At 42.9% G+C, this 20586-nt stretch overlaps 1 protein-coding gene across 1 annotated transcript in view; it reads right to left on the bottom strand.

The window, feature by feature from the left end:
- The window catches only part of foxo6b (forkhead box O6 b), a 49294-nt gene extending 31765 nt beyond the window's left edge, over positions 1 to 17529 (bottom strand). The window contains exon 1 of the mRNA XM_028596902.1: positions 17017 to 17529. Within this exon, the coding sequence (XP_028452703.1) occupies positions 17017 to 17529 (513 nt within the window). The remainder of the gene's footprint in view (positions 1 to 17016) is intronic.
- Positions 17530 to 20586: the final 3057 nt, after the last annotated feature.

Raw genomic sequence — 20586 nt, 5'->3', positions numbered from 1 at the left:
GGCCAAATTAACCTGTCTGGGGACAAATTTTGTCTTTGGCCCCCTATTGATCCCCCATCTACCACTTCCTGTGCATCATGTGTATACTCCGTTGCATATGGTAGAACACACATGGCTGCTTCATTGCAGGCCCAGACACCCAGAGACCAGCCAGGGTGTCAGTAAGTTTGTGGTTCTTTGAATAAACACTGCTTTATTTAGGAATAGGCACCATGTGAGCAAAACTGAACCAAAATAATAAGGGTCTTATAACTAGATTTTGACACAGGTCTCCTCTACAGGACAGGGACACACAATTAGCCAACACTGCAAAACCCACTTTAGTTGATGTTGTGCTTTTGTGGTGCAGATTCACAACACATCTGCAATAATCAAATCAACATGGAGTGAACCTGGGACTTGTGAAGCCCCTGGGGGGGTCTTGGTTATTAGAAGTTATTTTTCATTGCTGATACGTGTGATTACCCAAAGCTAATACTGTAGGCCTGTCTGCATTCAGCCATCAATGCCTTGTTAAAATCAGATTTTCCTCACTTATTGTGGATCTGTTGACAAGACATCAGAGACACTAAAACGCCATGCTAGTGGCCCACAGAGACTGAAGTGGTCATTAAAGCCATTGTTGTGCTCTGACGATTCTTAGAGCCTTATCAATGAAAGGTTAAAACATGCACGTTTCTCCTGGTGGTAACACTTAAGGAAAGAGCACAGGATCGTTTAAAAAGGTTCCAAGGGTTCGTCCTCTTTTGGGCATAGATGTGCTCTGTCAATTTCATGTATATTTGTCCTACCTCTAAATGCATTAGATTTTTTTAATAAATTCAGCAATTTTACCCTCAAGAAAGTGTCTCACCTCTTGCTGCACTACTCCCAAATGTTTTGAGCACAGTTTTTATTCACTGCAACAGGCGACTGCAACTGTTAGATTATGAGAGGTGAGTGACATGAATGTGCTCAGTAAGTTCAATGACAATCTGCCCATTCAATTCTGATATTGCATGTGTACCAAATTAATCCTATAGCAGTGGCAGTAAATGAAATGTCATGAGCGAACAAATACTGTGTGGTACGGCTCGGCTCGACTCAACTCACTTTTGGTAACGGGTCCATTACTCTATTTCATTTTCCACTGAGGATAGTAGCCGCAGCATTCTTAGCTGATAAGGCATGCCGCATGAAGCTACCGTGATATCTTCTTCATTGGCACCAAAAACAGAGGTATGTCTGCTACCCCTTTTCCACCAAGGCAGAGCTGGTGCTGGTTCAGAGCCAGAGCCTAGTTTCAAATCGGTTCTTTGTTTTTCGACCACCAAAGCACCAGCTCCGAACCAGTAAAAGTGGTTCTTAAGTAGCACCAAATCATTGCTAGGCCAGAAGTAAGAACCGCGTACGTCAGCGGCTGGGGGCGGGGTTACCGTAACCAATAGGGGTGTGACGAGACACTTACTCCACGAGACGAGACACATCACGAGATTGGGTTCACGAGAACGAGACGAGATTTTAAAAAAAAATTTAAAGAAATCCTCAATGATGAAATATATGAATGGAAAATAGTTTTTTTATTCAACTGACCTTGGCTTCTTTGTAGAGGTTTGGGACTACAGTGCGAGTTAAATGCGCGCGTGATGGGATGACGTACCTCGTTTCCAGTGTGTGGAGGAGTCGCCGAAATCCAACATTTTCCACCACAGAAAATGGCCTCATATCAGCTGCAATGAAAACGCCTATGTCCCTCGTTATTGCCGTGGCTCTTGCACTTACCGGTGGCAGAGATGCAAAGGCTTTTAGAGTTGTTTGCCCTTTTAATGTTTTCGTCGCGGGTGCTGTAGTTAGTAGAGAGCTGTGGTGGTGCTGTAAGTGTTTTTGCATAGTGCTCGTGTTAGCCGCGGTATACGGCATTTTTTTCTTACAATGTTTACATATTGCGTTTGTCTTGTCTGTCACTCTTTCGCCGTTTATTATTTCCGCAGGAAAACCAAAATGTTGCCACACAAATGATTTAAAAGTGGCAGGGGATCTTCAATAGTAATTTCACGCTCCATCACGCTGACATAACATCGCCTCACGAGACAACTTTTCACCTCGACGAGAAATCTCGTCACGTTTTAATCTCGCGAGATCTCGTACAACGAGATCTCGTCACACCCTTAGTAACCAACAAGATGAACAGAAACTTGTGACCGCCATTTTTGAATTAGCAGATAAACATGATGGACGCGATTAAACGACAGCAGCAGTGGTCAGAGGAGGAAACGAGCTGCTTTCTTGCACTATAAAGGCGAGCCGCGCGAACACGTTGGATCCGCCGTGTTTGGACGCCGATGTAGGTCCGCAAAGCCACGAACATCAGTAGTGCGCGGTGTAGTGCGTGGCGTAGTGTGCGGCATAGTGCGCGGCGTAGTGCGCGGCGTAGTGCGCGGCGTAGTGCGCGGCGTTGTGTGCAGGATTGTGTGCGACGTAGTGTACGGCGTAACGTGCAGATAGTTTTGCAGGCTGTGAATAAAACATTGCGGCTGCTGTTGACCCTAGCTTGACTTTTTTTAAATGGCGGGTTTGTGCAGGATGTCTCTTGTGTGACAGCTCTCTCTGACCAATAACTGGTCTGCAGTATTTTAACTGCACCTTCTAGTATAGTTATAGCTCGCTTGTACTAAAAAAGTACCAGCTACTATCCACAACTTTTGCTAACAGAATAAAAAGAGTGAGTCAAGTGAAGTAGAGCAGAGCCGTACCATGCAGTGGACGCATAAAATCATGATAAATGAACATCTGGAGACTACTTTATATCCATATCATGTTAAAGCAATCAGTACATGTTCATATCTTGCTGTGTTGTTGGGTGAACAGTCTGATAAACACTCAAAAATCTTTCTCCCTCTGTGCTGACAAAGAAAAAACTAGCTAGATAGCTACAAGTCACACGGCTACAATTACATTAGTTGTTCTTCTTAATTAGCTGCTGGCTGGTAAGATGGCCCAGCTTTCCCAGGCAACAAGGCAGTGTTTTGAAACAAGCTTTTTTTTCTGTTGAGTTAATCTAATTGGACACAGATCAATCTTATCAGAAAATTCACTTAACAGAATTGACCTGGCAGCAGTCTTTTCACTTATCTCGTATTTTTGTTAACTTTATATTTACCCATTGTTTGTGTACATCCAATTCTCCACATGCCAAAGGTGGTTGCTGTGACTCAATTGCACAGCCTCAGATGTAGCTCAACACTGCGCTCCCTCATCTCTAAGTGAATTCACCTTTTAGAGCATTAAAGCATGGCAGTCATGAGAGATGAGGGCCTGCTCTGTGGGAGAATAATAAATCCAGCCCTTCTAGTGGTGACCAAACATACTGTAGACCTTCTGCTAGGCTAGGTCACTGCTGGCCTTGATTGAAATATTATCCTCATAAAACTTTGCGCCACATCTATTTTCTCTCTCAAAAGCAGGACTACAATACTCAAAAGTACATCTAAATCAAATAAATTCTGCCAGACACAGACAATTGTGGATTTAAGTGCAATTTTTGTGGTGGAGCGGGCTTAATCTACGGCCGATTGGAATTTTCTTTTACGTGAGCTTGACGTTATGGAAGCCACAACAGAGAGACAGAGGATGACAGGACAGAGTTGAGATTACAGAGGAATGGTGAGGGAGACGGAGGGGGGCATCACATGAGCAGAATGCTAAACGCCAAGCTCTGAATCCTGACCTATTTTCATCAAACTGACACAGAAATCCACTGAGATGCGTCTTACGCTTCTAACCTCTGTCACATACACACAAACACACACACACACACACACACACACACACACACACACACACACATACACATGCGCACACAGTAAGGTCTGTACATACCATAATGTGAATCTGCTTAGCCGTGATTAAAAGCAGTTTAATGGTGTTTGATTACTAACCTCCAAAATGACTAGATTGTAAATTATTTCCACTCAGCTCCAGCTTGAAAGGCTTTTATTGTAATTTGTCCAAATATGCCGTTAGACTGATGAATATTCATGAAGTGAGATACTCTTCCCTGACCCTTCTCTGTGCTGACAATAGACAGTAGGCATGTTCTTTTTCTGTGTCTGGGCCCGACTTGACATCGTTAGCAGACACCTTCCCGAGTGTAGCAACTGCCTTAACAGACATTTTAACAAAGACAATGAGCAAATAACTCACAGCCAATGATCGGGCTCTTAAGGCACTGATGGCTTTCATTTTCAAATGGCTTTCATCAACTATGATCAAAGTTCAATTACAGACATCTTTAATGAAAATGGATTAAATTACCAACGAATGAATGTGACTTGATTGATGCAGAACATCACCTGAACATGACTGAACTACACTGAGAACAATACGCATTAAGTGTGATTGATAGTACGGTTGCAGCCCGGTCTCATGGAAGGTTGTGTAAATGTGACGTTATTTGAATCTATTGATACGTGTTCACGAGACGTTTTTGTCGGTTTTTATGTGGTGGACAACACAAAAATGTAAAGTAATGTATTTCAATGGGAAGCATATTTTGTGTCGACAGCACGAAATTGTAGGGAGTAATATAAGAAGCCGAAAATCCGCATAGGGACGTTGGTTGGGGTGGTGGATGGGTTAAACAACACAGGACTTTCACCCGGGCGAGCGGAGATCGTGTCCCGCGTGCGGCGCTTTGTTTCCCGGGGATGGCGTCCCTGCGTGTAGCGTTTTGTCCGCGTGTTACTGTGGCGCGTCTCTCGGTGTTTACGGCGCCCTTTCCCCGTAAGTTTTTCCCAAACCCAACCTCCGCCATCCCGTTATTGTGGGGCGTCCCCAGCGGGCCGCCTCGCGGGCCGTCTCGCGGGCGCCTCCCGGCTTATGGAGCGTCCTTTTCGGCCGCCTCCCGGCCGCCTCATCCAGCGGGTCCCCAGCGGGCCGCCTCGCGGGCGCCTCCCGGCTTATGGAGCGACCTTTTCGGCCGCCTCCCGGCGTCCTTTCCCCGAGAAAATAATGTGACATTTACACGTAAAAAACGAGAAAAACGTCTCCGTGAACACGTATCAATAGATTAAGAATAACGTGGACATTTACACGAACTGCCGTGAGACCGGGTTGGGTAAAATGATGGAGAGCAGCTTTTTACTAATACGCCCTGTTGTTCTGTACCTACTGCGACCATTCATTTCCCTCGAAACATTTAACCTTTTTAGCATCTTTGGCTGTACTTTTCCCTCCAATGTCTTATCTAACATGCTACTTTGTAGAGACATTTTTTTTTTTTTTTGCTTTTATGAATTGACTCATTGGGTCTCATGCAAAAAAGCCTTTGTAATGTATCCTAAACCACTGTGAGGTTTGCACATATAAGTTTTTCTTAACTTTGTTAACTGCACAAACTTATCATTTCTGGTATTAGAGATGTGATCATTGGCATAATCAATGCCCCCTAAATAGCTACAGTATGTAAGGTGTCCTATTCTACTCCATTTGTGGGCAAATTTCATTCATAGAAATGTCTCCCAAGAGTAAACAGAAGACATTTACCACACCAAAGCTTTAAGTCGTATCATCCGATGTAAACATAGCAAATGAAGTAGTGTAAGTAGGACATTTTATTACAGCTGTCAGCACTGGGTATTTTCAAAGCCAAAAATTCAATTTATTATTATTATATCGAGACAGAAATAAAGAAGGAATGGTTCAAGTTAAATGTCAATTGTATTTTGAGCCATACTAGCAGCATGACTCTATGGCCACCACTTTGGTCTAGACTAAAATATCTCAACAATTATTGCCAAATGAACATAACATTTTGTACTGACACTCATGGTCCCCAGAGGATAAGCATGCTGATTTGTGGCTTTGAGTGAAATATCTCAAAAACTACAGGATGAGTTAATATTCATGTCCCCTTCAGGATAAATTGCAATTATCAGGTCTAAATTTCAATTTGACCAACTTTGGTTCACGACCATGTACCAGCTACACTAGCATGATTACCATCTGCCTAAGCTGTGCTTTTTCTTTAGTGATAAATAGCAAATGTTAGCATGCTAACACGCTAAAGTAAGAAGGTAAACATTATACCTGCTTAACATCAGCATCTTAGCACTGATAGCGCTTCAAGCCCCGAAAAAGCCAAGTCTGCTCTGATTGGTCAGCGTTTCCATATCTCCGGAGTCTCTGCATCTGTGCTCCGCTGTCGCTGCCTCTGTACAGTCCATTGCATATAGCAAGACTTTCTACCACGAAAAAAACACCAATAAAGGCTTCTAAACCAAATACTACACAACCAGATATGTTCCAGCAGGAATGTGAGCCAAAATTTGGGAGAAATTAACATCTGGTGTTAGCATGTAGCTACATGTAGTTAGCGACGGATTGTAATGGAGTGTAGCAGCACTCGCCAACATTGCCGATAAAAGGGTAAACAAAATACTACACAACCAGTCATGTTCCAGCAGGAATGTCACCCAAAATCCAAGAGAAATTAACAACATCTGCAACCAAGATTACAGCTTTCCTTACATGCTAACAGCGTTAGCATGTAGCTACATGTAGCATGGTATGTAACGTATGTAACACTGACTGCAGTGGCGTGCCTGTCTGGATGACCATATATAGAAAACCAGCTCTGTATGACATCATACTGAGCCAAGAGTAGAAAAAACAGGGTTTTGGCTCATGTAACATGAATATACGGATATTGTAACATTATAGATATGACAGGAAATACAGAAAAGCATAATAGGTCTCCTTTCACGTTGTTCTGCTTGTACATTTGTTCTGTGTGACTGCGTGTGATCTTGATTGTCTGCTCCGATCACCTGTGAGAGAGATCTCTGAGTGGTAACTTCACAACCAAACACCAGGCCATTATTTAAATGCCACATACGTCTGATGCTACTTGTCAAGCAGCAGCGGTTCTCTTGTTCTTACATGCCCTCCTCACTTCAACTCTCTGGAAAATTTGGGGTTGAAAAGCCGTGATCCGGGTCATCCGGCATGGAGCGGCGAGGCTCACTCTCCAGCAGCATTAATCACAGAGCTGCTGTCCTCCAACTGATTACCTCCCATCAATCTTAGTTTGCTGAGCCCTCCAAAAGGGAGAAAACCCTCGTGAAGATCTGATTAAAAATGTAAGTGACTCATAATAGGAGCACATGCCTGGCCTTGGAGTCGATACTCCTGTGATAGTCACACGCTCTGAGCGGGATTTATCCACTCATCTCCAAAGTCTTTTCACCTGCTCACGCAAAGACTCTGGCCTGATCTCAGTGAGGAGAGCAGAGGTCTGGAAGTGTGTGTGTGTGTGTGTGTGTGTGTGTGCGTGCGCGCGTGTATGCGTGCGTGCATTCGTGCGTGCATGCGTGTGCACGGCTGCAGACAGGAGGGGGAGTGACTTTGAGAGTGTCTGAGAGGCACATCCTGCCTGCAATTAAGGTGGAATCAGAGAGAGATCTGCGCTGCCTTGATAATGAGCCTCATCTGAATTATTAACTAGAGCTGTACCCCCCGGACCTGGACTCCCATCAGGCCTAGCAATACAACAACAAGAGCACACACACACACACACACACACACACACACACACACACACACAGAATCTTCAGATCTATACAAACCTCTATCAACCCCATTTTAGCGTGTGCAGGAACTCAACAACTAATCCCATTTGCAGTGAAAATAAGGGCAACAATTTACTTGAAGTGATGCTCATAAGGCATTATAAGGCATCAAAAGCCCATTATAAATACACTGCAAGTGCATGATGATTTATTGAAATTGGTGCATAGTATAATGAGTACAATATGCAGAAAGTTACGGGGTTGAATACTTTATGAAGAAACTGTGTCGTTAATCACATTAAAATGTAGTGCGATTTCAGATGCATGATTACATTATTTCTGTGATGCCGGTGGGATAATAATCAGTTTGATGCTGCTGTGAAGTGATGGATTGGGATTGTTAGGATAACTGTATTTCAAAAGTAATTCCCTGTGTGATATATAACTTTCCAGGTTATCTCAAAATAATAATAAAATCAAATGTTTTTAGTGTTCTATTTTGTTGCTCGCAGTTTGTGAAATTAAATAACAGAAACATGAAGACTTGAAGAATGATTTGCGATAACCTTCTCACAGCTTTTATATTATCGCTATACTGATGAGCAATGTAACATCACATCGAATCATGTATACTAAACATTTCTGCTGACTATTTTCTAACTCATAGTATACAGTCTTTTCAGAACATCCTCCCCAAAATACGGCCATATAGGTTGTCTGTGCAAAAATGCTTTTTAAGACCCATATCTATGTTTGTTGTTAGGCAACCCCCAGTGGCCGCAGTAATGATGGGAGCAAAGGAGGATGCAGGTGACGTAGTATAAAGAGCTGGACTTTCACATAACACTGTTTGTGTCTCATGTGAAACCAAAAGTAAACGTTGACTTATTTTAACTTAGGTACGTAGATTAACTTACGTAAAGTAGGCTAATGCCATTTACAGTACTTAACATACTTCACTTATGTAAGTAACTTAAAGAATCTAATCGAATGTGACCAGTTTTAGAGCAAATCACTAATTATCTTATAATGCTAGTCGTCGGGGTACGAGGAAAGTAAAGGGAAATCTCTATTTCTATACCACTACCAAGGCTCAAAATAGCACACACTTCCACGGTAGCATAATGAGGCAAGTCACGACCAGTCGAATGACAAACGCCGTGCTTTGTTACTGGTTACTGGTTGCATGGCGTTCGTCGTTCGACTGGTCGTGAATGCTTTCCCAAGATGGCGCCCACATGTATACGTGAGCGGTATTGTCTTTCTAAACTATCTTTTTACACATCTTTTGTACACTTAGAAAGTTCTCAATGCTTTGGTTTACCTCTAGGGACCCTCATTATGCTACCGTGGAAGTGTGTGCTATTTTGAGCCTTGTTAGTCATATAGAAATAGAGATTTCCCTTTACTTTCCTCATGCCCCGACGACTAGCATTATAAGCTAAGTAGCGGTTTGGGCTAAAACTGGTCACATTTGATTAGCATGAAAACATATGGGCTGGATTTCTCCTTTAAGTTATTTAACAAACTTATTTTAACCCAAACCATGAGCTTTTCCAAAACCTAAGCAAGTATTTTGGTTTTAATTCACAACGTTAACCACGTGTTTAAAACAAGGGTTGATGAGTAGACTTTTCAGTATAGGTGAAGCCAAAACATCTGGATCACCCCCTGGTGGCTGGCTGCAGTATAGGTCATAAATCCCGCCCCCTTCATGTTAGTGGATGGGACATGGGCCAAATAAAAGTAGAAAAAGTACAAGTTAAATAACATTCTCCCAAAGATGTCAGATTCCTGTCGTTTTAGGTAGTTTCCATCACGTTGATGTTTGTTCAACTGTGCAGACTCTTGCTCCAAAATTACCAGATGGCAGCGCTCCTAACTGGGATATTTTGGCTTCACTTTTGTACAGTGGGGGAAAGTGAAGACACGTAGTCCATCTTTATGGTTATGGTTTAAAACCACGACCGTTTCACAACGTGAGCCTGTCGCTGGTACTCTCCACAGGTCACATTTGTCGGATTGGGAGTCTTTGGCAAACCACCTATTCTGTCGTTCAGGTATGAGGATGTGTTGATGTTTTTGATGTATTTTTCCAGGCACATGAAGAAATTTGATTTGACACTTTGAGATAATCTACCAAGTGAAATATTACTCAAGGAACTACTTTAATGGATTACATAACTCAAACTACAGTAGGTCCAGCTAATAGCTTTTCAAAGCATATAGAAATGAATGGAACAAATGGCTAGATGGTTAGTTGGGATGCTAAAGTGTATGTGATTTGTAGAAACGAAGCAAACATTTAAGGCCTGATTAGCAGTGTGACAGCATTACAAAGCTGACCTGTGAGGACTGAATGTTTTTTACCGCTCTGTGCATCGTCCGAGCCAGACACCAGAGCCCTGAGGTCTGGGAGACAACGTGTGCTGAGCCGACATATTATTTTTTACGACACACCACCAGGCATGATTCCCAAGATCCGCCTTCCTGACTGACTGCTGTGTGTCTGGACTTCCACTTTGGAATATCTGTGTGTAGAGTGTTTCTCACTGTTTTTATTCCAGCTGATTTATTCCAATTGATTGAAGTGTGAAGGGCGGAGGGCGAGAATATATCAGTTGTATCCCAACCACTATGACTCATTTAAGCAGTGAAACACCCCGCCTCCACTCCCGGTGCATCCCTTGTTTACATCCCAGCCCTTCTCCAGATTGAAGTGATATCTGCCCACGTTCTATTCAAAGGCCTTTCAGTTGCTCCGCATCCACTGACAAGGCAGCTGATCCTCTCAGATCAAAATCTGTCCGTCTCAGCATGGCTTCCTTTTCCATTCAAGCCCTCAGCGACTCTCCCCAACTGTTTTCTCTCCATTCACAGGACCGATCAGATGAGACTTTTACCCATAGTCTCAGATTCAACAACCAACCCCCCTTTTGCCTTTCCAAATTCCTCTTCCCATTCCCCGCCCCCGGTTAACCCAGCGCCAAGCCCGCCAACTCGAGAGATGCCTCTCCTTCTCCTGCGCCTTTGTGATAATAACAATAACTGTGTAGCAGTGCAGAGGGCTCTCCGTTGAGCCAGCGCCAGGCCCGGCTGGCACAGGGAACCCTCTAAGCCTGTTCCACCATCTCCAACCAAATTCCCCTCTGTCTCGGCTGGCGCTGAAGCATCGCACGCATTAAGGCTGCTATCAATGCGCGCAGCAGCAGGGGCCTGCACCGCCACTCTCGCGCTCGCATCTTTTCTCTTTTCGCCTCTCTCCGTCTCCCACTCAATTCTGAATCAAATAAAAAAAAAGGTTTTTATTGGCTGGACAAATACTACCTTGTTCCTCAAAATGTATCCCTGCCTTTCACTTTTTCTCTCTCTCGCTGTGCACCTTATTCTCCTTCTTTTCCATCTCCTGCGAGTGGAATCTCAGCAGAAGTAGGCGATGGCCGTCAGTGTGGGCGGTAATACTTTACGTGAAGTGCATTGTGATGCATTACAAGCAGATTAGAAGAGTATTAGAGGTAAATATCCACTGATGCTCTCAGTAATCAGGGATAAACAGTAGGAGAAGGTAAACCAATTTACAGTCAGTCGGACCAGCAGTAGGGCTGACATAAATCAGATTAAGTCAGATAAAATTAAAACAGTATTTCCCTGCATATACTGTATATCCTACATACCTTAGAAAATAGATTTTCACACCCAACAATTATTTTAGAGGGATTTATTGTCTTCTTTTCAGAAATTTGTGATTTAAAAATGTCAAAAGAACTAAGGTCCTGCAACCATTTTGGTGTGTGTTATTCGCCTGGCTGGGCCTTAAAGCCCCAGAAAGCTTGGTTCCAAATCTCACGTTTTTCTAGCATTAAATTAAATATTCATGACCAAATCAAAGTTAAAGTTGTGGGGAAAAAAAATATCATCTATTCGACATCACATTTTTCCAACTTAGTTCCACCATTTTATTTGAATCTCGAAAAAAAATCTGAAAAAGATGGGTCCGTTGCATTTCTGCCACTTTCTGCTTACAATCACACAATGCAATGAGTCACATTCTTGCGACTCTACAGCTGTCAGTGACAATGACCATGAGCGTTGAAAATTGCAATTTACTGCTCATTATAGCGTTAACTAGTGAAGGACGGAGTGATTTAGGACATGTTACGTGTCTCTTTTTGTCTTCCCAGCTGGGCATTTTGAATCTACTTGCAACACATGGCACGCATGGATGCAGCAGATTGGCACAGTCAGAGAGAGAAAGAGAGAATTTTCTTGATTAATTACAGTAGAAATAAACCCAAACCGGGCGTAAAACAATGTCAGGACCCGTAGGGTTCAGGTCAGGTAGAATATATAGCAGAGCTCTACTATATACACATGCAGGGAACATGCATCATTCTGACAGAAGCACGTGTGGAGCGTTAAAGTGATCTAAATGCTTCCCAGAATGGTGTTAACAAGCAATTACCTAGCCTGAAAAAATTATAAAAAATGACTTTCCTAATACAAATTTAGATACTGAAAGTAATGCTAATGTATGTTTGCGGCAGTCTCTCAGGTGTTCAAAAACAAGAAAACTCTCAGCGGGTAAAAAATACTGTAAAAAGGACCAAATTGTTACAGTATAAGTTATAAAGTAACTTTACACTAAATCCACTTTTTGAAGTTAGTAAAATACAGTCACTTTATTACACATTACCAACAAAATAAGCTAAATTAATGCTTTTTTGTATAAGTATGCTTGTTTGCCGCGTGCTCATTATATCACCGTCTGATTATAACACTCATACACCCACAATGTTCCTTTAACATGCAGCTTAGAGCCTCCAGGTAGAGTCAGGGAGCTCCTACCTGCTGCTGCTGCTGCTGAGTCGGAGTACAGTACAGCCTGCAGACAGGCCACAGCACATCCATTCCCACGCACAGACACTTGTGAAATGAACATAACAATGTGTGTTTGTGTGTGTGTGTGTGTGTGTGTGTGTGTGTGTGTGTGTGTGTGTGTGTGTGTGTGTGAGAGCGCATACCCCCGCATCACCACCACCAGCGCCGCCATGACCACCTACAGAACTGAACTCACTTCATACGACCAAACACAGCCTCCCACCTCAGATACAACAGCAAACATGGCCCAAACACTTGACCGCAATTACTGAACCACAGTCACAGAAATCCATACATAGTCATCATTGTGTGTGTGTGTGTGTGTGTGTGTGTGTGTGTGTGTCCACAATCGTAGAAATCCATACGCTGGACACAAGAGGTGTGTGAGTGTGTGAAAGAAGTCCACCTCTGTAGCCTTAGTGATTGACAGTTAAACAAGTGTGTGACACCTCAACTGCCTGCCTGCCTGCCTGCCTGCCTGCCTGCCTGCCTGCCTGCCTGCCTGCCTGCCTGCCTGCCTGCCTGCGTGCGTGCGTGCGTGCGTGCGTGCGTGCGTGCGTGCGTGCGTGCGTGCGTGCGTGCTTGGTATTAAGAGGCAGCAGAAGCTGCTGGCCCAGATGAAGACAAAGAGCCCAGCGGCTGAATTGAGCAGCAGCTCTCAGACAGCATTACACAACAGCTCTTAAAGACTGCTTTTAATAGCAAGACTCTGACTGGATCTTATTTCCCTCCCACTCATCCCATCCATCCAACCATCCATCCATATACCCCCCACCCCACACACACACACACACACACACACACACACACACACACACACACACACACACACACACACACACACACACACACACACACACACCTCCACATCAGTAATGTTCAATCTAAGCAGAATCACACACAGGAATGTAAGGGTGTAAACATATTATTCACGTGTGTGTGTGTGTGTGTGTGTGTGTGTGTGTGTGTGTGTGTGTGTGTGTGTGTGTGTGTGTGTGTGTGTGTGTGTGTGTGTGCCTCCGTGCTTCAAATCTCATTAAAATCAGTGCCAACTGTTACAGTCCAACATGTGCGTGCATGTGTTTGTCCCTCCTCTCTCTCCTTTTTTATGCTCTGTTTTGTGGTGTTATTATGATTGAATCAAGTTGTTTTTCACTTCGACTTGGAGCCTCAATCTCTCCACCAATAGGCTTCCTTGCCAGACCAGCCAATCAAAACGTCCACGCAAAGCTGAAACGGGAGCAGGTATCAAGCTGGGCATCTCTGGGCAGCACGAACAAGGCCCCTGGGAATTAAGCTCAGCTTTAAATCCAATTTTTAAAAAAACCATACCATAAAGATTGGACAGGGGTTGTTGCCGCTGTGTTCAGACCTAAATCAAATGGTGATTTTATTGAGATTAATCTGCGTCTTAATACTGCTCAATTGGTGGTTGGTATGGAGCCAAGAGATGGCAGGGAAGGGGAAAGCATTGGAGAAACCTTGTGTGTGAGAGGGACAAACAGACGGGAGACAAAGCCACTTATCATAAAATGCTATAAGGATATGATAACATGGAAGGAGAAGTAGAAAAAGGATTTTGGATAAAAGCGATGTCAAACACACAGGTGGTTTGAAATGTCTGTTGATCCCACTGCAACTTGCGTTTCCCCTCCTCTGTATCTCTATCGCCAGGCTGTGTCAGAAAAGCGAAACACACAGGAAAGTAAAGCACAACTTCAAAAGAATTAACAGAATCTTAGATAACTTTTTTTCAACCTGGACCCTGTTTTACTATGTTTTTGTGTCTAAGTGACTGATGGGAACAACAATCCTTAAAATAGGTCCAGTATTAAGCGAGACCAATGCAGTGAAAGAAGCTACAATGTAACGTTAATGGGCAACTGTGCACCTTCAATTTACGTCCACTAAAAGTTCTCGTTTTGCCGCTGACAGGCTCAGATTATTATTCCAAGTGTTTGGACAACATTATGGAAAGGATCCCTACAGAGAAAGACCTTTTTGTTGAAGAGTAAAATCATTTTTGTTTAACATGAAACAGCCCTGAAATCACTATCGCCAAACTCTACCAGACTCCATGTAAATAATCAGGACTTTTATCATCGTAAAACACACTTCATTCAAAGTGGACAGAAACTAAATAAAACTAAAAGCCATCTTGGTTCATCTTTCCACTGTTCCAACAATCACCACTTTGGTTTAGTTGAAATAAACACATCATTTACCAATTTACATATTGGAAATATACTGCCTCTATACACGCTAAAAGTCCTGATTATTTACATGGAGTCTGGTGGGTTTGGTGATGGCAATTTCGGAGCTGTTTTTGGTTAAACCAAAAGGATCTTACTCTTTAACTAAAAGGTCTATCTCTGTAGGGATCATTTCCATAATGTTGTCAGACACTTAGAATAATAATCTGAGCCTGTCAGCGGCAACAACAGAACTTTTAGTGGACCAAATTTACGGTGCGCATTTGCCCTTTAGGGTTACATTGCAGCCTGATTCGCGGCTACCGGTTACAGCGTTCTCGCTCAGTACTGGACCAATTTCAAGATTTTTGTTCACATCAGTCACTTAGACAACAATGCCTGGGAAAATAGGGTCCAGGTTGACAAAAAACTAAACTACCCATTAAAGGGGCACCCAACTGATTTTACATGATGCTCAGTTTACTCGTCACAAGTTATACTACTACTCAGCCTGGGAAACTAGTATATTGTCTCGTGTGGCTCTTGAGGAAGCTTTAAAGTCGAAAGAATAACCCTGGTGATGTCACAGTCACGGTTAACTCGTCTTGGGCTCAAGGCTTAAAAGTTTTAACGGAAAGCCTGTATTATAAACTGGAGCTGTTGGTTTGAAATAAGTCGTCAGGGAAGGTCTAATAAAATGATTGCATTATGGGTATTGAAGGATGCAGGGTTTTTGCCGCTTGATGCATAAGACTAAAAGTCAGGATATCTTAGCCTCTGCTGCTTTAAGTTTAAATTTGACCATTTGTTCTTCAATGTGTCTATTTAATGAGCTTTCCAAAATTATAGAAGTAAAGTACTAAATCACTGGAGGGACCCTTTAAACATGTTTGCATGGCGCTCTGGTCCCAAAACACCCCGCCAAAGCAGTGCAGTTGAAAATTAGCTGGCTGGCTAACATTTAAAGAAATGTAGATTAATGTGTGTTGTCCTCATAAATTAAATAAATACAATAAATAGATTATTATGATGTTGAACGATGTATCTCTTTTTAAGCTCCTAGATGAAACAATGCCTGTAAATATTAAATCCTGCTGTCAAATTTAACAAGAAGGGAGTTACTGAGGCCTGGTCCCCTGTCCCCTGTTCTGTCAGAGTAAACTGTGTGTATCCAGCATTTTAGAAATTCCCACTCATTGAAATGTTGACCATTGTAGCCCTTTGATGAAACCCCCACTACACCAAAAGACCATGAAACCCGTGGAAATCAGGAAATCAGATTGTCAAATATATTGTTTTTTTTTTTTTTTCCGTCTCCTTTAACAAAAAAAATCTGATTCAAATAGTATTTACTTCTGTTATATATATATGACCTACATATGAATTCCCAGTTTAAACAGTCTGGATTATTGCCCATATTTACCTTATATAGGAACACAATTATTTTGGATTTATTGAACCACATTTTTTTAGCAGTAGATCTGATTAAGACGTTTTTCAGTCTGCTTTGAAATGGCTGAACATTTCAGAAAAGTGGCCTGCAGAAGCAAAACTTTGAGAAGCATAAAGAATAATATTAAGGGGGAAGCTACAGCATAGGGCTTGGAAACAAAAGACCATTAATCCGCGCACAGAATGGGTGGTGAATTTAAGTAGATTACAGCAACCAATCTATTAGATTAACCTCATATTCATTTGAATTTAAGGGATAATCTGTAGTTACATCTGTTTGCTGTGACACCCCATGTCATCATCTCTTGTTATTGTCCTTTTAAATCCCCTCGCCTTGTGCCATGCTTTCGCACAGCCTGTGCGTAATTTGACGTGCGCGCACTGGATAGCAGGGGGGCGGGGAGGCTCCAAAAGGTTTATCCCGAGCACCCAACCGGCGGCATGTGGTGACGCTCCACTTGAGGAGCTGCAAATCGGACCGGAGGCTCACTTTGTCCCCGGTTTGACCCGATAACGCAGAGGAAAAATAGGATTGAAAGCAGACACTTTGCCAATGCGTCACAGCGCATAATAGCTCTATTTATCCAACCTATCCAAAAGGGAACCGTGGAGAGTGGGAGTTCGGCTCCGTGTGCCTTCTCCTATATGCAAACACACAGTCTGCAATCCCTAAACACGATGAACCCAGTGAACCCTCATCCAGCCACGCTCACCGCCCCTCTCCACACACTGTAGCGCGGAGTGACACGGGGACACGCCACTGACATAAATCGCTGGAACCAGGGGTCAATTATGTGGCTTTCAAATATTCACGAAAGACTTCTGCTGCAGACACACACACACACACACACACACACACACACATACACTACGGCTAAATATAGAGCAGCTTCTTCCACTTAAACCAACCACCATGTGGTGTCAAAACATTCTCTCATGTGGCCTACCTTCCATCCGGCTGAACTGTTGCTGTCGCCTTTATCCTTGAAATAAGGGACAAAGCGAACCATCCAGTCATAGATTTGGGACAGGGTGAGTCTCTTGTCCGGGGTGCTCTCGATGGCACGGGTAATGAGGTCTGCATAAGACAGGTTCCCCCACGCGTTTCGCCGGGAGGACTTGGCTTTGCGCAGCTGGCCGGCCACATCGAGCGCAGCCCCGGACATGCAGGCAGGAGCGGCCGCGACCGGGGCCGGGGCGCCGGCCGGGTGCTTGATCTCCGCCGGCGCGCCGCCTTTTCTCTCGGCCCGGCACGCGGACACGTTGTACTGCTCCACTTTGATCGACGCCAGAGCCAGACCCGCTCGGCTCGCCTCCTCTCCCCCCCCGGGGAAATCCTCCGGACACGGCAGCGGCCAGGTGCACGACCGCGAGCGACTGTGAGGCTCAAATTCCGAATCGATGTCAACCTGATGCGCATCCATGCCGCCGCCGCCGCCGTTCTTCATCATCATCAGCATGGTGATCTCCCGCTCAATAGATAGTCCAAAATCGGGCAAGGTCACTAGCCTATAACAAAAAAAAAAGCCTGGTAATGTTGACGTCTGCCAGTGAGTTCAAATGCCCAAACTGCTCCCTTTATACAAAGAAAAAAGAAAAGCAGAAAGATGAAATGTGTCTTGTTTCACACACACACGGTGTAGTATTGGAAGAGCCGGCAGCGGTGTGGGATATTATCATTCTCCTCAGAGCAACAATGTGGCATCCCATCACAACAGATGAAGGTGTATCCGAGGCATCAGCAGCAGGATCAGTCTCTCTTCCATGTTAATGGCACAACACCGGCTGTGTTTGTTGGCTGCATGCAGGACCAAAGTGGCGGTCAAACACCCATGATGAGAGCCAGACCTACTTGGAGAATGTCTCTGTGTGTGTGTGTGTGTGTGTGTGTGTGTGTGTGTGTGCTCGCTACGTCTAAAGCAACAGTTGATCCCTTTGACAGATGAGGTCCAGACAGTGCAGGTTAACAGGAACGCTTCTCAAACTCCCCCAAAAATCATCTGACTTTTATCATTTCCTGGCGGCTCTGCTCCCCAGCTTTACAGCCGTCCTCCTGCAGACTGGTTGGTGGCCGGCTTCAGCTGAAACTCACCGCGAGCGCAATTACTCCCTTAGAAATAGAAACAGGCTCTCATGAATCATTTATATGAAGCCGTGGATTTCCAGACGATAAAAAAAAGAAGCCCTCATGGATTTGATTTGGAGCATCCTCTCTCTGTGTGTGAGTGTGTGTGTGTGTGTGTGTGTGTCTTCTGCACGCCGCCAGACGCCTCACTTGGTGTAGGAGATATTTCTACCTTTGTCTTTGGCTTTCCGTTCACATGTCACATGGGTACCGCGTCTCTGCCTATTGCTCTGCCTTTATACTACAACCCTGTGCGTCTCTGAAGGCTTGAAGCCACTTAACTGTAGCCTGGAATAAAGTGGGAGAAGTGCTGCTTCCATATAATTGGACGCCGCCTGGATCAAGTCACTCCCTCCAGAACAGGTTTCCAAAAGCAGGAGGAGGGTGTGTGTGTGTTTGTGTGTGTGTGTGTTTAAAACACGGATCCATGTTTTTCACCGTTTTGTGACATGGTATAGACCAAACAACTAGCCGATTAATCGAGAAAATAATTCACAGATAAATTGACAATGAAATAAACCTTAGTTGCAGCATGAATTTTTTTAAACAATTTTTTCACAAGTGACAATCATCATGAGTTAGAATTCAATTATCACGGATTAAAGATAAATGTTAACTTTATTTTCCAGCTTTTTGTTATTCAATAACCTAATTAGCAATAGATAGATAGATAGATAGATAGATAGATAGATAGATAGATAGATAGATAGATAGATAGATTGTGCCTCAAATCAATACAAGCCTCTTCAAAGAAATACGTCACTTTTAATATTTGAAATTCCGTCTGCCTTTTTTTTTAAACTCCAAAGGCAAAAACCTATACTTTTCATTTGTAAATCCCTGTGAAGGCCACGCATGGTGTTTCTATGTAGTTTGGATTAATGAGGCTGCCGACGGCAACCTGGGATACAGCCTTGATTTGTAGTATTTTTAATTCATAATGAACTTTGGTCAGCATTTATGTATTTTCAAATGAAATCCATAACACCATGTACAGTTGCACATTGCTAAGTAAATATATGTAAGTTATTAATGCTTCATCGCAGAGTTTTACCACCCAAAAGAAATGGATATTTTCTTTTTTTTCCTTTTTTGTATTTGATTTGTTCAGTTTACTTTATTTATACGTTCTGTAAGGTGTACATGCTGTTTCAAAGCCTCCTCCACACTTAGAGATACACTTTTGGGGAAGAAATGCTAATGCCTTTATTTGTTCATCATTTTGTTTGCCTAAAGTGATCCAATTTAAACACATGGAGTCAAAAATACATTGTTTTAGCTTGTACAATACCAGCGATATGTACGTTTTTATTAAACAAAACTAGATGTTGGATGATTCTGCAGAACACTGACATTTTTAGTTTGATTTGGTTTTTATGTCTAATGCCACATTTAAAAAAAAATCTTGCTTTGTATTATATCTGCACAAGGCAGCATTGGTATATTAAAGATAAGGAGAGGATTGTGGCTGTGGCAAATCAACTACGGTTAAGGTCTGGTTAGGGGAAGATTGTGATGGCAGTTTGTATAAAGGCAAATGTTAATTGTTAACTCTGTGATGGGACCAATGTTACAGTAGTTTAGAATTTTTAATTAGGTTTTATTTTAGTTTTGACTTTAGGGCCACATTATTGTTTAATACTTTTTTGAATTTGTTTTCCCCCCCAAAATTAAAATGTCTGAAAATATACAGTATATGATTCCAACATATTATTAGCAAAGATAAATCAGCCTTATCGTAAAAAAAACCCCCAAAAAAACAACAATAACCACAACCTCTTCATCAACATTGATGATACGGTAACTGGCCTATAGGTGAGGTAGCCACTATGGGAGCCATCCACAGATACAGTTAAGCTTAAAGTGTAACTCTCACCAAAATGCAACCTAGGGTCTTTTTGTGAATGTACCCGAGTCAAACTTTCGTTAAAAAACATATTTAGGACGGAAACGCCGCTTTTAAGATTTACCGTATTCTTGTTTTCAGTCAAATGGCCTTTTGAATGGGAGAGCTAGGGGCACTTTTATGATAGCATCAAAATCACTATTTTTAAGAAGGCTCAACACAACATGAGACTTTGCTCCAAGTATCACCAGGGGCTCTACACATGAAGTCCAGCATTGAGAACAGTGGTTGTGTACACAGAGTTTACTAAAAAGAAAGCTTTTGAACAACTCGCTGTTGGTTTTTCCGGTCGCCGTCCATCTAGCCTGTCAAAAAGTGACGATCTCCGAATGCAACGTAACCGGGAGGAGAATAAAGACGGAAAGCTCCTAAAGCTTAGTTCCATATATCCATATAAATGCTCGGATAATTGGTTGTTTTGTCGTTAGTGAAAAACAATATTGACCTTGTAGTTGAAAAAGGAGCCTCATATAAGAATGACAAAAT

This window comes from Perca flavescens, chromosome 14 (assembly GCF_004354835.1).
Source record: "Perca flavescens isolate YP-PL-M2 chromosome 14, PFLA_1.0, whole genome shotgun sequence".
NCBI lineage: Eukaryota > Metazoa > Chordata > Actinopteri > Perciformes > Percidae > Perca > Perca flavescens.
This window is presented reverse-complemented; position numbering and strand designations above follow the sequence as displayed.